The sequence below is a fragment of the Alternaria novae-zelandiae genome, assembly GCF_023758075.1.
Source record: "Alternaria novae-zelandiae strain BMP 2774 chromosome Unknown scaffold_4, whole genome shotgun sequence".
Classification (NCBI taxonomy): Eukaryota; Fungi; Ascomycota; class Dothideomycetes; order Pleosporales; family Pleosporaceae; genus Alternaria; species Alternaria novae-zelandiae.
This window is the reverse complement of record NW_026056964.1, coordinates 982,343-995,391: the sequence shown is the minus strand read 5'-3', so window position 1 is coordinate 995,391 and position 13,049 is coordinate 982,343. Positions and strand designations below refer to the sequence as shown.

The 13,049-nt window shown below is 51.9% G+C and overlaps 5 protein-coding genes across 5 annotated transcripts; 2 read left to right on the top strand and 3 right to left on the bottom strand.

Moving 5' to 3' along the window:
• Positions 1 to 3,943: 3,943 nt before the first annotated feature.
• Positions 3,944 to 4,756, bottom strand: J4E88_002841 (uncharacterized protein; the record flags this gene model as incomplete). Its single annotated transcript, XM_049396499.1, has 1 exon — positions 3,944 to 4,756. One exon carries the CDS (start codon positions 4,754 to 4,756, stop codon positions 3,944 to 3,946), a length of 813 nt encoding a protein of 270 aa, XP_049257847.1.
• Positions 4,757 to 5,306: 550 nt separating this feature from the next.
• J4E88_002840 (uncharacterized protein) lies at positions 5,307 to 6,428 on the top strand (the record flags this gene model as incomplete). Its single annotated transcript, XM_049396498.1, has 1 exon — positions 5,307 to 6,428. The coding sequence occupies one exon, from the start codon at positions 5,307 to 5,309 to the stop codon at positions 6,426 to 6,428; it is 1,122 nt and encodes a 373-aa protein (XP_049257846.1).
• Positions 6,429 to 6,486: 58 nt separating this feature from the next.
• Positions 6,487 to 7,792, bottom strand: J4E88_002839 (uncharacterized protein; the record flags this gene model as incomplete). The annotated part of the gene is made up of 4 exons (XM_049396497.1): positions 6,487 to 6,623; positions 6,711 to 7,543; positions 7,605 to 7,678; positions 7,787 to 7,792. 4 exons carry the CDS (start codon positions 7,790 to 7,792, stop codon positions 6,487 to 6,489), a joined length of 1,050 nt encoding a protein of 349 aa, XP_049257845.1.
• Positions 7,793 to 8,898: 1,106 nt separating this feature from the next.
• On the top strand, positions 8,899 to 10,053 carry J4E88_002838 (uncharacterized protein; the record flags this gene model as incomplete). The annotated part of the gene is made up of 4 exons (XM_049396496.1): positions 8,899 to 9,556; positions 9,610 to 9,824; positions 9,876 to 9,968; positions 10,015 to 10,053. The coding sequence occupies 4 exons, from the start codon at positions 8,899 to 8,901 to the stop codon at positions 10,051 to 10,053; spliced, it is 1,005 nt and encodes a 334-aa protein (XP_049257844.1).
• A 122-nt stretch (positions 10,054 to 10,175) lies between these two features.
• Positions 10,176 to 11,507, bottom strand: J4E88_002837 (uncharacterized protein; the record flags this gene model as incomplete). Its single annotated transcript, XM_049396495.1, has 1 exon — positions 10,176 to 11,507. One exon carries the CDS (start codon positions 11,505 to 11,507, stop codon positions 10,176 to 10,178), a length of 1,332 nt encoding a protein of 443 aa, XP_049257843.1.
• Between the last annotated feature and the right edge of the window lie 1,542 nt (positions 11,508 to 13,049).

The following is a 13,049-nucleotide window of genomic DNA, read 5'->3' as shown; positions in this document are numbered from 1 at the left end:
GCCCGACGACCACCGCCACCCCTCTGCTACGCCGCACTAAGGTTGCCAACCATATGTATCGCACCTGTTCCACTGGCAATACCACACACCCGGGATTTCGGAAGCATAGAACAGTTGGAGCTATCGGATCTGCGAATTGGCTATTAGCATCGTTTAAACTCGCTCGAATACTACAGTGGTGCAGTAGCGCAACGCCCTCAAGCCGCACCTCACCTCCACATTCAACACCAAGCTCTTAGGCCTGGTCTGCGCATCCCTGCGTTCAGCCTTGGACATATCTGCATACGGAGCTGCTCTCTTTAGGATGCTACCCGGCGCCCAGCTGCTGACGATCCCGACCGCATCGTCTAACTATAAGCTTGACGACATCTCGTCTACAAGCAAGCTAGTTCTATCCTCCAATCGACTTATTCTCCACCTCCAGGGCGGCTCGACGCACAACGAAGACGAGGAATACATGGCACAACATAATCACCGTTCCAGCCGCTTGCAGACTGAGAATGAGCTGTGGCTAAATATGCCTGCCTCTTCTGCACAACAACAAGAGCATGGCCATCGATTAGAGCCATCGGCCTACAAAGCAACCTCGCAGCGGATCAGTGTATGCCCTACGAGCGGCTCGAACCTTAACAAGCCACTACCACCATCGCCATCCGGTCCAGAGAAGCGATCTCACAAGCCAACCTTGTTGCGAGGGTTTCTCCGACGCGAATCTCCAGAGCAACCGGAGTCAACCCATCTCCGACCTGAACCGTATCAACCAAAACGGCACTCGGCCAGCCTGAACGTAGACACAAACAGCCAGCACCGCCATACTTACTCCAGAAGCATGCCGAACTCTCCCTACGGGTTCGGTCAATCTACTTATCAGGACCCGGCGACCTTTCCTCGGGCGCATTCTTCAGCCTCAAATTACTCAGACGCCGTGCAGTACCAACCATACTCGCTGCCACCACAACCGCAGTCCTCCCGGCCTCCACAACAACGTGCTGTTTCTATGAATCCTTACTTCGAGACGGCATCAACACCACGATCGCGCACTTTCCCCGAATCTACGCTTGGCGTTACGGCCCGCGACAACGCCTCTAGTCGGCCACGACCGCACACAACATGGGGCTCTCCCACCGAGGCTTTTACTGACGTGTCTCAATTTCATCTTTTCGCAGAGGCTATGACCGGTCTGCCAAACGACAACGAGTCCTTTTCACCAACTGGCCCACCACAACTTCGAGGTTCACTTTTCGCCCGAAGAAACACTAATGACACTATCCCAATCCCTCTCCAACATCCCCAGCATTCGTCGCGGACCCTACCAACGCGGCGGCCTGCAAGGGAACAGAGAGATGACTGGCAGAATTTTGAGCCACCGCCGCTTATCTCGTCACGAGCAGCACCTGCACTGAACCACACGATGTCGGTGCCCAATCCACCTCTCGATGCTTATCAGCAATGGCAGCCACCATCGCACTTGGACGCCGTCACAGCGGAACTGAACCTGCTGGGGCTGAATGACCCTCAAGGATCTGATGATGAACTTCCAGACTATCAACAAAGCCAGGCGGAAATGGCAGCGAAAAAGAGACAAGAAGCGTCAGCAAGGGCTCGCGAACTAGAAGCGAGGTGGAGGGGTACGCGAAGATGAATATGATCATCGAGAAAGAGGTCATCCCAATAAATCAAAACCAAATATACTGCATAATATCAGAGTTCACGTTCCTTCCGCATGCGAATGTTAATCTCGTCAGCCTTCGCGAAGGCTGACGAGATATAGGCTTCAGACCCAAATCTGGACTCGCTACTCCACATCGCCGGCTTTTCGATGGGCCAAACGATATCTAGGCTGCATTTAGCCCTGGCCCATCGTTCATGATGCCTAATTCTAATACATCCATCCGTGTTTCTCAACACATATTGATATCGAAGTGAACCATACACGCATGACTGCTGCAGTCATGGGGATGATGCAGCGTTGCGGCACCGCCCCCGCGATCGCCTGTCCCGGGCCGGTCTATCGTTCGATTATATGTATTGCCTACATTGGTGTTACGCCAAACAGAACTTGTAAGGGTCAGATGTTTACCGGAAAGGGAATTCGGCCCCTACATTGATTGACATCATGCATACGAAAGAGTAATTTGCATGGATGCAATTTCCAAAGTGAATACTAGTGTAGCTGATAGTCACGATAGGGAACATGGCCAATACTGTTGGACAGGTGTCTCCGGGCGGGTATCGCGCTAGCACACCTAAATTCAATTGAGCAATCACCCATAGCACATCCCTTCACGCATAGCATGTTTGACGTTGTCACTTCGCTGTAAGCAAATCAGGCATTGTCCAGTAGAGATCCGGACAGCTATGTGAGATGTGACAAAGACATGGAAATATGCCTTGCGGACAGCCTCGTGCGGATCGAAAAATTGACTGCGTGATGTACCTGGCCGGTCATTATCCCGCATGACAAGAGAGCGGCATGAACATGGTCGGTAATACGTACTTTTGAAGGCTGGCCAATCATTGAAGTTCTGAGTCACACTCTTTCCATGCCACGTTTTTGGGGCTTATCTAGGTACCGTTACGGTACTAGGTTCCGCATGCTGTGAGAAGACAAAGGCGTGGAGATCATGTATGGTACACTCCTACAACTGCGCGTAGTCAACTGACCAGTCTACACATCACTAACCACGTCAATGGTAACACGGAAGTACCTAAGGACCCACTAAAATGCACGTAAGTCTCGAAAGAGAGCAAAGTAGATGCGGGGAGTTTGGGGGCGGAAAAGCTTATCATGCGCACGTTGTATGCTGTAGCATACCCAGCGGGCCAAGATCTCGACCCAGCACTTTCGACTGCATAATGTATCAATGAGGTTCTAATCACCGAAAAGTACAGTATAGCCAGTGAGTGTCCAAGTGGCAATACTACACACCATGCCTTGCTGTAGGCAAAGCACCACACTATCACCGCGACTCTCTCGCCATTCCCTTTCTAGGTAACACTCCCGCTTCTGCGCCGAACGACCATTCCGCTGCATGAGCATGTGCAAGCCTAAGCGCAACGTTACGCGGAACAGAGGCACGGTCGCTGTCGCCGCTACCAAGAGTCGTGGTTTACTATGCCCGCCAACCCGGAATTGAGGCTGTGCAAACGCACGTCAGATGCACGCGGGCCGGAACGATCAACAAATGTTTGAAAATAGCAGATGATGCATAAGGGGGGAGATGAAGGAATTAGCAAGTTGATAGTTTTACGCTGCAGCGGTGATCACAATGCGTCGTTGTAGAACAAAGAGGATGGGGAGGGGTAATGGTTCGGGGGGTCTGGAAGAACGGTGAGCTCGCAGGTGCAGGTGCAGGTGCAGGTGCAGCTGACTGGAGGTCGCATACAGGCCAGCGAAGACGGCTGTCTTCGCCTAATCGATGGACTGAAGTCATGCAGCCGATGATACTCCTACTGCAGGTGCAGTATTTGACTTTCGCGTTGAGTTGATGCTCATTTTCCGGTCGGGATCTCGGCGGCCCTTCCCAAGAGTTCTGTGTGCCCACGCTGGACACCTTGCGCTAGATCTGTGAGCGAGAGCGCATGACTTTTCTTCTCATCTCCTCATCAGTCTTGCGGTAGCTACAACACCAGTGCAAGGCGGAGTGGACTGAGCTGCTGTGCAGCTGTGCAGAAGTGTAGAGCATTTCGTTGATGTTCATCCCTAAGAAGCCTAGTGCAACTCCAGAATGATGACGTCATGATCGCGTGTCTCTTCCGCGCGACCACCCAGGTATTGATCGATGTAGCTGTTCACATTCACCGTTGACTACATGTTGTAAAGTCACATTTCTACGACTACCCAAAGCATTCTCGTTATTGGTGTACCTTCAACTGATTGCTGCCTTGGCCAAAACGGAACGGCCTGCTACTGACCCCTGGAAGTATTGACGCCTGCTACCCTTCATTCTGTATTTGATGTGGAAACAACAGGGTCGTCGCTGGGCGTGCCTTGATCAATTTTCTCACCCTCTCGAATGTCTCTTTCCCGTTTCATGTCATCAACCCAGCCCTTGTAGACAATCTCCCCCTTTTGTGGCCGTTGCATAACGCGGTGCATGTACTGATTCTCCGCCGCCAACCAAGGCGGCTGGTAATGTTTGATAGGTAACTCCGGTAAGTTTTGCCTTGCGCTGGCTTCCCAGTCCGGATCGGTAATGGCTCTAGGTTCTAGTCCTGGTACCCAGAGAATATCCCCCCCAGCAAATTCGCCTCTGTGATCAACCCAAACTTTACGTGCGAGCATGAGCATGTACGTCTCATATGCATCCGCCACTATGAGACCATCCGGGTTGTGGAAGCGACCAAACTTTGCGGCGAAGCCATCTAGCAAGACACACATCTGCCAGTGTTCGCGTTTGGTGCTGCGCGATAGATCTTCCAGCATCTGGATCAGTGCGCTGCCACTTAGTACTCCATTTTCCCAGCGTTCCTCGCCAGTCTTGCGCACAAGCGGAGCTGTTTCACGAACAAAGCCGGGAGGCTGGCCAACATGATCATTCCGAAATTTTAATGTCATGGGTTGCTTCAATCTTGGAGGCGCTGGAGGGGGCGAGCTTTCGGGCAAGGGCGTTCTGTGTGAAGGGTCTGTCCAGAATGGCGACTCTTCCATAGTCACAGCTTGCGAAGATGGAGGCTTTCGAGGTCTGAGGCGCGACAGAGCCTCTGGCGGCGGGTCCTGCATCTCCACATCGTCTGGCGAGTAATCAAGATCCATTGGGTCATCTGTGATGGGTTCTTTCCCTCGACCACGCCCACGAGATCTTAGATTCCGTGACATTCGATGAGATGTTGCGGTACAGTTGTTACGAGATGATGATGATGATGATGATGGTCTTGCTGACTTTGTGACTAGAAGTACGTGATTCCTCTCACTATTTGAAGCAGAAAGGTTTGCTATGCTTGAAGATACCACGTCACATGGAGAGTCATCGGCGAGACAAGTATGAACCACGAGACGCGCATTGCATCCTGGTCAATTTACGCATCACAAAAGCGTGATATAGCACTTTGCGCCTTTAATACAACAATGGAAAGGATATCGTGATAAAAACAATCGCTGAGACCGATCGCAGGCTACTCAAACAAGAGAATGAGTCTGTTGAACCTGCATTTTGCCATCTTCCACAACGTTAACCACACTCCTAAATATTCAACACTAACGGCGGTATCCTGGGACTGCGATGCCCAAAATTTGCAAGAAGCTATCCGTAACCTATCAACCAAAACCGAGAGAGAAATGGACAGTAATCCAGAAGCTCGGTAGCATGGGCGGAGGTCTGAACGGCGGCATAAGCAAAGTCCAATGTAGTAATCCAAAAGCTCGGGGTGTGGTATTCATTGAGAAGCGCTTCAATAAAGACGCGTTCGAGAACGATGTACCGCGCAAAGAAATCCAGATTTTGCACCAGGTCCAGGACCACGAGAATATTACTAAGATGGTGGACCACTTTTTCGATAAGCGCAAACCAGACGGAGCTGTGTATCTGGAGTATTGTACGGTAGGTAACCTGGCAGACGTCGCGCTCAATGTTGCTATGGGCGCCCACGTCAACGAACATAAGATATGGAGATGGTTCTTTGAACTATCTTCTGCCCTTACGTACTGTCACCGTGGCCCGCAGCCAAATATGACCGATGACGATATATTCCAGTCCGGTTGGAGTAAAATATATCATCGCGACATCAAGCCTGCGAACATCCTACTGACGATGGAAGGTGATACAGTTATAGCGAAGCTTGCCGACTTTGGATTAGCAGTAACTGAAGACTATCTGTCGCTTGAGCGTAGTATAGAACGCGCTATAATGGAACCAGGGGGGACGCCTGGGTTCGACGCTCCAGAATTTCCACTCTTCAGCGGCGCTTCAGATGTCTGGCAACTAGGCTTGAGTATGGTCTGCGCATGTACCGGAATCGTAGGCCCGCGAAGCAAAGAGTTCCCCCATGGTCAAAGATGGGACAAAGAACAACCGGCAGGCTCCAGCTATACCAGAGAACTCAGTAGCATACTGAAGAAAGCTCTAGAGCAAGACTTTGTAGAGCGGGTGCGCATATATCCCCTGTTGATGAACATCAAGGCTGAATATGCGAGAATCAGGGAACGACTTCCTGTCGACAAACGACTGCATAGAGTCTACGATCTAGCCGAAGAGCACGACAAAGGGAAGCCGCCAGCGGAACATCGCAGACCAAAGCATCATTTCACGAAGTGGGAGGGCCCGGCTCGTCCCGGACATGGAGGTGACCATGGCAACCCGATGCCGTTCTATGGAGCGGGATTCGATGAAGATGAGCTGGACCAGATCAACTCCGGAATGGGATTTGGTCCTTATATGCCCGGTAATTTCGACCCGAGGCGCATGAATGCTTTCAACCAGGGTTTATGATGAGTTCAGAGACATGATGAGGTAGCTGGAGCCATCGGAGATAGCCGCATCATGTATTTCAGGAGTTGTGCCAACCCCACGACTCTTCGAGTTGGTTGATGGTCGCTGTGGGAGGAAAGCCATGCGATCGTTCACAGGCATACCATAGATCGCGAAGCTGTTCTTGATCCTCACGAATCGTGAAGCGATCGCCGACTGGAAATGTTAGATATAGAAGCAATATAAATGTTACACGCGACTACTCCTCGTCATAGTCGCGTAATGGGATCGGAACGAACTTACCTAATGCGATCGCGAAGCAGGCAACAAACTTGCAAGGAAACCATTTGGAGTTCGATTGGGCCACTCCGCACAGTGTGCGGACGTTGTCTTGCACGGTTCTATCCACAATAGCGCGTGATGCTTTGTGTGCTGGTCCGAGTTGCGGAATCGTCGGATCATGTACAATCAGCAGCATATGAGCTAAGAGATTATACTGGGTGCCCATAACGTGGGTCTTTTGGTGGAAGCGAATGTCCGGGAAGTTTCTCCCGCTACCATCTCGATCTTGACGGAAATAGTATGGGTCGAAGCTGTCAGGCCTACACTGTGTCCAGGATCTGTTCTCATCCATCAGTTGGTTGTAGCGAGCAATGCTGTTTCTACCTTCCCCAAATACGAAGTTGCTCACGTCGCCGAGGTGAGCAATCGTTCGTGTAGCCCAAATAGAGTCATTAGCCGGCTCGAGTGAGCGATCGGCGGGGAAGATGTGTAATTTGAACGCGCGTTGCGTCATGAGTGAGATCCACAGTTCCTGACGGAAAGCAGCCCAGTAGATAGCCTGCCGCCGATCAGGGCCAGACGTTGCAGCGTATGACTGTTCAGCAGCGCGAATTATAGCTTGGGTGCCGAACAGATGGCCTTGGGGATCGGAGCCGATAATTGAGATGTTCATCTCTTCCAAGAGTCGCAGGATGACGGTCGCAGCAAGTAATGGCTCTTCTTTGATGGTGACGTTGTCGTTCAGTGCTGGAATCAGCGTGTCAAAGCATCGCTGATAATAGGCATCTGCGATGTAAGGGTCGAAATCGGTGGTGCGACTAAGCTGACGAGCAGATAGCGCAAGAATGGCGTTCCTGGATGAGATTGGTGGTCAGTCGATTGCCAACATATATCCGCAGTAGACACACTACATACATCAGGGTACTATTCTGCTTGGCCATCTGGACGATGTGAACCCCAAAGTGATCTCTGGTGTCGACCATGTCGAACTTATGTTCGTCAGTAAAAGGCCCTTTCTCTGGATGAAGGTACTCACGAATAAGGCGACATTCTCGATGTAGTGCTGCAGCAGCATTGCCTCTTGCTCATGCTCTAACGGCCATAGCACAGGTTCACCGGGAGGCTGTTGATACACAAAGGTACTAACTCCCTCTTCCTGATGTGGCTGGTATGTGCTCGTGTTTGCTCGGTGGCCGTGTAATGCTGGAGGCGCAGGTGCTTGGTGTTGCACAGGAGATTCTGAGTTCAGTAAAGACAGAACTGTGAGGTTTTCCGTAGGGGTGAACAAGGTTGAGTTTGGAGTCAAAGCAGTACCCGGCGCACTTCCAGGGGTGCAGCTGGGTGATGGCGCATGAACTGAAGGGCTGTCGAACGGAGAGTAGCCATCCTGTACATATTGAGAGCGAATTTCGCTCGATTCGTCCAAGAATTGGACTGCCAACTCGTGTCAGCGACAGATGCAACAGCCTCGGGTAAGTGCTCACTTCGCGGAGGGTACGACACCCAAGGTTGTTCAACACTAAACGAATCCGAGATTGACGACCGCCGGAACCGTCTACCGCTTTCGTAGACGCATTCTTTCTTCGCCTGCGCACACCTTGCACATGCCGGCTGCTTGCCATCACCTATTGCAACGTCATCAGTATGCCAGCTCCACTAGCTCGAGGCTTCCAGCTTACATCGATAATGACGCGTGCGGCATCGATTGCTACGAACGGTTAAGCGATGTCCAGGTCGTGCGCAAAGGATGCGAAGTCTCGTACCATGGCATTTGCGATAAACCTTAACGTGGTCGTGGAATCGCGAAGGATCCGGGTGCGGGCTAATTTACGAAGCTGGGACACGCGCGATAACGATGCACAAAGGGGTCCAGGACGAGGAATGCCCGCCGAGATGAGCAGAGTCGTGTCCAACCATGTTCCGCCGGTTACTAAAGTTGGGCTTTGACGATCGCGTCCGCGACTTCGGAAAATCCAGATAGCGTGTCACAGCGGCGACTAGCCCCGCTTCCTACCCCACATCTTGGCAGGGACGAAAGAGGTAAGTCTCCCCGGCACACTCGTCTGTTGTGTACAGATATGGCAGTGGCGATAGGTTGACACCACATTTACGTTGCCGGAAGATTTTGACAACAAGCTGGACACCTAGATATTGTCTCTCCCTGTGCAGACAATTCGAAGCCGATTGCTACTTCATCACATCCTTCATCATGCCCCATGCACTATCACCAGAGCTAGACGTGCCGAGCTTTGATGGCAAGAAGCTCTTCGTGAACGACGGGTTGCTCCGACCAGGCCAAGTCGGGAAGTTGAAGGAGTCATCTCCAGAAATGCCCATGGAAGAGCTGCGTCGGCGTTACAACGAAGATGGGTATGTCTTCCTCAAGGGTTTACTACCGAGGAGCGATGTCCTCAAAGCTCGCGAAGAGTACTTCAAGTCGCTCGCACCGAGCGGCGTGTTGAAACCTGGAACCCAGCCAGTGGATGGCATATTCGATCCTGAGAAGGACGCTGCAGACTTCCCTGGTATTGGCGCTGGTGCGGCCCCTGGAAATGGAAAGCCGGGAGAAGCGACAGCGGAGAAGTTCGTGAGTCTGGCGCTCGAAGCGCACTATGCAGATTGGTACAAAGAGGCGTTTTGCAAGCACCCTGCTCTGAAAGACTTCATTGCCCGGATGACAAACTGGGGCGACAGCACTCTAGGTGTCCGTAGAAGCTTATTGCGCAATAATACACCAGGAAACAAGGCCATCGGCGTACATTATGATCAAATCTTCCTCCGGCATGGCGAACCGACGAGTGTCACTGCCTGGGTACCCATGGGCGATGTAAGCTTGACTGGAGGAGGCTTGATTTACTTGGAGAAAGGTAAGTCCTCTACTTCGTGATGAAATATCGAGCAAGGTTAACGAGTCTGGTAGGTCATACGCTTGGCCGTGAAGTAGAGGAAGACTTCAACCGAAAGGCAGCGGAAAGTGGACTGAGCGACGAAGAAACGAAGAACGCTTTCAACCAGAACATGCTATCAACAGGGCTCCTCGCTGACGGTCCACGGGAGTATTCTGACACCTTTGACAGGCGTTGGTTGGTGACAAACTACGAAGCGGGCGACGTAGTCCTCCACAACCCGTTTGCGGTAGGTACCCTTGGGTTTGAGCTAACGTATATCCTGGCTAACAGTAGTCAGATACACGCATCCACATTGAATCACGATCCAAATAACGTTATTAGAGTTGGTACTGATCTGAGATTCGTCGATGGTAGCAAGCCATGGGACACTGTAAGTACAATGTACACATACATGTACATGTTGTTAACCAGCATAGCGATGGGACAAAGACTACGAGTTCAACGACGGTGTGTGAGCGGGTCAATCTTGGGTATATCTTTGGCCGCGATGGACAAGCGACTGGGATTGTAGTTTCGATATAGCGTAGTTCACAATCATCACTCCTCAGACATTCAAGCCCATACACGTCTCCACCTGTCAATATGGTACTTTGCTTGCCATAGCTTTCCAAAACTCACATCGCCCGCCCCTTCCACCCTCCCATGCATTTGCATCGGCCAAACTGATCTGGTTGCTGACGCCCGGATCGCTATAAACGTAGTAATAGAGATCGTCTGTCGCTTGCACGAAGGAAGGGATGCCGCCTGTAGCGTTCATATTTAGTAGTACCGGCTGGTTTTTGTTCCACTTTGGCCAAGAGATGTCACTCGAACCATACTTAATTGCAGGCGAGATCGTCGAGTTTGCGACACCACCCTTCGCGTCTTCCAAGCTTATCAGCGGCGAGTTCTTTGTGATGAAATTGCCCCAAATCCTACGGAAAGCGTGCTTGAAGCTTTTGCCGGGCGTTGGAGTTCCGCTCCATAGCGCTTGCAGATCATAGCCATGATAACTTGGAGGCGCACTAAACTGATACTTCCAGCCTTCTGTAAAAGCTTCAGCAGCCCAGTAGCTCGGGCAGACGAAGGCGTACTCTGCAAAAACATTCAAGAGACGTTGTTGATTTCCTGTCCCAAATTCACTCATGTTGAGTGCCGTGGGTAGACCAGTACCAGATGTAGCGAAGCGCGTAGCATTGGGCTTCACCTCAAGGTCATCCCCTGGAAATGAGTATGTTTCTTCCAGTCGGTCTTTGTCGGATGCAGAGAAGTCGGGAAATGTCAGATCAATGTAGTCTCGGAAATCCTGCAGCGTGCGTGCGGTGGGAGGCGAGAGTGGCACTCCTTCGTTTGCCATGTTACCCGATAAGACACGCCTTCCCTTTAGCGACTTTGAAGTAAGGGTTGTGGAGAGGCGGTCCTGGACAAACGTACCGTCTGTTACTGGCAGGAAAGCAAAGGTACCGAAAGGGCCAGCTTCCGAAATTCTGGCGCTGGCATTCTGAAGAACGATAGTATCCGCTGCGCGGAGGCACTTCATGCTTTCCTTCGTTTCTGAGCAGCCGGATGCTTCAAGGAACGCCGCATAGGCTTCTGCGGGTTGTTCATCGTCATAATCGTGCTGATTGGGTACCCATGGACTCGCTGTAATGACATTACGAAAGAGGTCTTCTTTTTGCCGCCCACCATAGGCTTGAGATTGATAGAGAACAGCGCCTGCGCCTGCGCTCTCGCCCGCAATAGTGACCTTACTAGGATCGCCCCCAAATTTGGCAATGTTAGCCTGGACCCACTTCAATGCAAAGTTCATGTCAAGGAGCCCAGCGTTGAGCGCACCATGCTGCTTCACCTCTGGACTCGAGAGAAACCCGAAAGCGCCCAGGCGGTATTGAATTATGACGCTGACGAAGCCATTCTTGTTGGTGGCCATAAATTCGCTGGGGTCTAGCCCAGAGGCGCTGAATAGCCCGTACCCCCCACCATCTTGATCCTGTTAGCGACGTCCGCTACGTTTTTTGTATTGCTTGGAAAGTGACTCACGAACCCAGAAGAAGACAGGCAGGTTCTTCGCGTGAGTCGGCGCGTATACATTCAAGAACAAGCAATCCTCGTTTCCGATCGCGGAGGTGAAGCCATAAGCCGCTGGGGTCTGTGAAGAGGCGCCAGTCTGCGGACAAGCTGGTGGATCGCTCAAAGCTGATGCTGTCGTTCTATTCCGCACAGGGGCTTGAGGAGCTGCAAATCTCAGCTTTCCGAGTGGCGGCGCTGCATACCGAACACTGCCGCGCAAGGTCAACCTTTGGAGGATTGGGAAGATCTCAGACGGAAAAGTACCTTTTGAAGATATTGATGCTGGTATTGGCATCATAACTCCCCTCATAGACAGCGTAGCCCAGATCAACCCTGGGTGCTTTCACGGCCCGCGGTATCGGCTCAGCGCCCGATCCAGCGACAAGGAGCGCAAGCGCCAACAAGATCCCCGGACATCTCATTTTGACTGTTGTTCGTGCTAGGAAGAGTATGAGCGGTCGCAAAAGGTGTCACCGTCGCTGGAGGCTGATGTCGACCGTGGCACAAAGCCCAAAGTTGCACGCCGTTGAAAATTCTCGCTGCATGTCAGCATCTTGCAGAAGTTCGCGATAAGCGAAACTCTTCGTGAGCATGGCTCAATGTGCGCGCGACCGATGCGTTGATTGGCATGCTCGTACGGATGTCATCCGTTTCGGTACGGCTGCCGTCTCCCGCCTGCTGCAAGAGCCCTAGCCAGGGGACATAGAGCTGCAGACCTCGGACCTGCAGATTGTCGTCATTGGACTCGGTTTCTAGACACTATGTTGCGATCCTCATGATTCGCGACCAGGGGGCGTAAATGTCGAAGACGCGCATGCAATCCGTTGACATTGTCTAGTGTTTGACGTACTGAGGAAATTGTGGTGGCTGGTGGCCTCTAGACTAACGGAAACGGCGCGTGGTGCGCTCAGCGATGACGTAGACGACGCGTCGGCGAACAATTGCCAGCTTGAAGAATATCGAGGTTCCGAGACGTTTCGACAACGGGTCATTGAGCATGAAATCCGACGCAATTCTCTGCTTCGCATGGATAGTATTGAGTCTACGGAGGGCGACGACAGTGGAAGGACTATCGCACCACATCAACTACCCAAATACCGTTCGCCATCGCGGCGCGTCTCTTCAAATCAGTCTGTCGCGATAATCATTCTACACCAACGGTCCATCGACACGAAAGCCTTTTACAGTGCATCACAACTCGAGGGTATGTTTAAGCATACGTCTACCAGGAAAGGACGTGGCAAGGGGTGGGGTGTCGGCTTGAGGCACTGCCAGGGAGCGCGAGGTGAAGAGAGGTGGCATCACGGATGCCGCTGAATTCAATAATATCGGGACAGCGACCAAAATTCCCACGACCCACGATCACGCTATACAATTTGTGGCATTGTAGACTTTCGGCAAC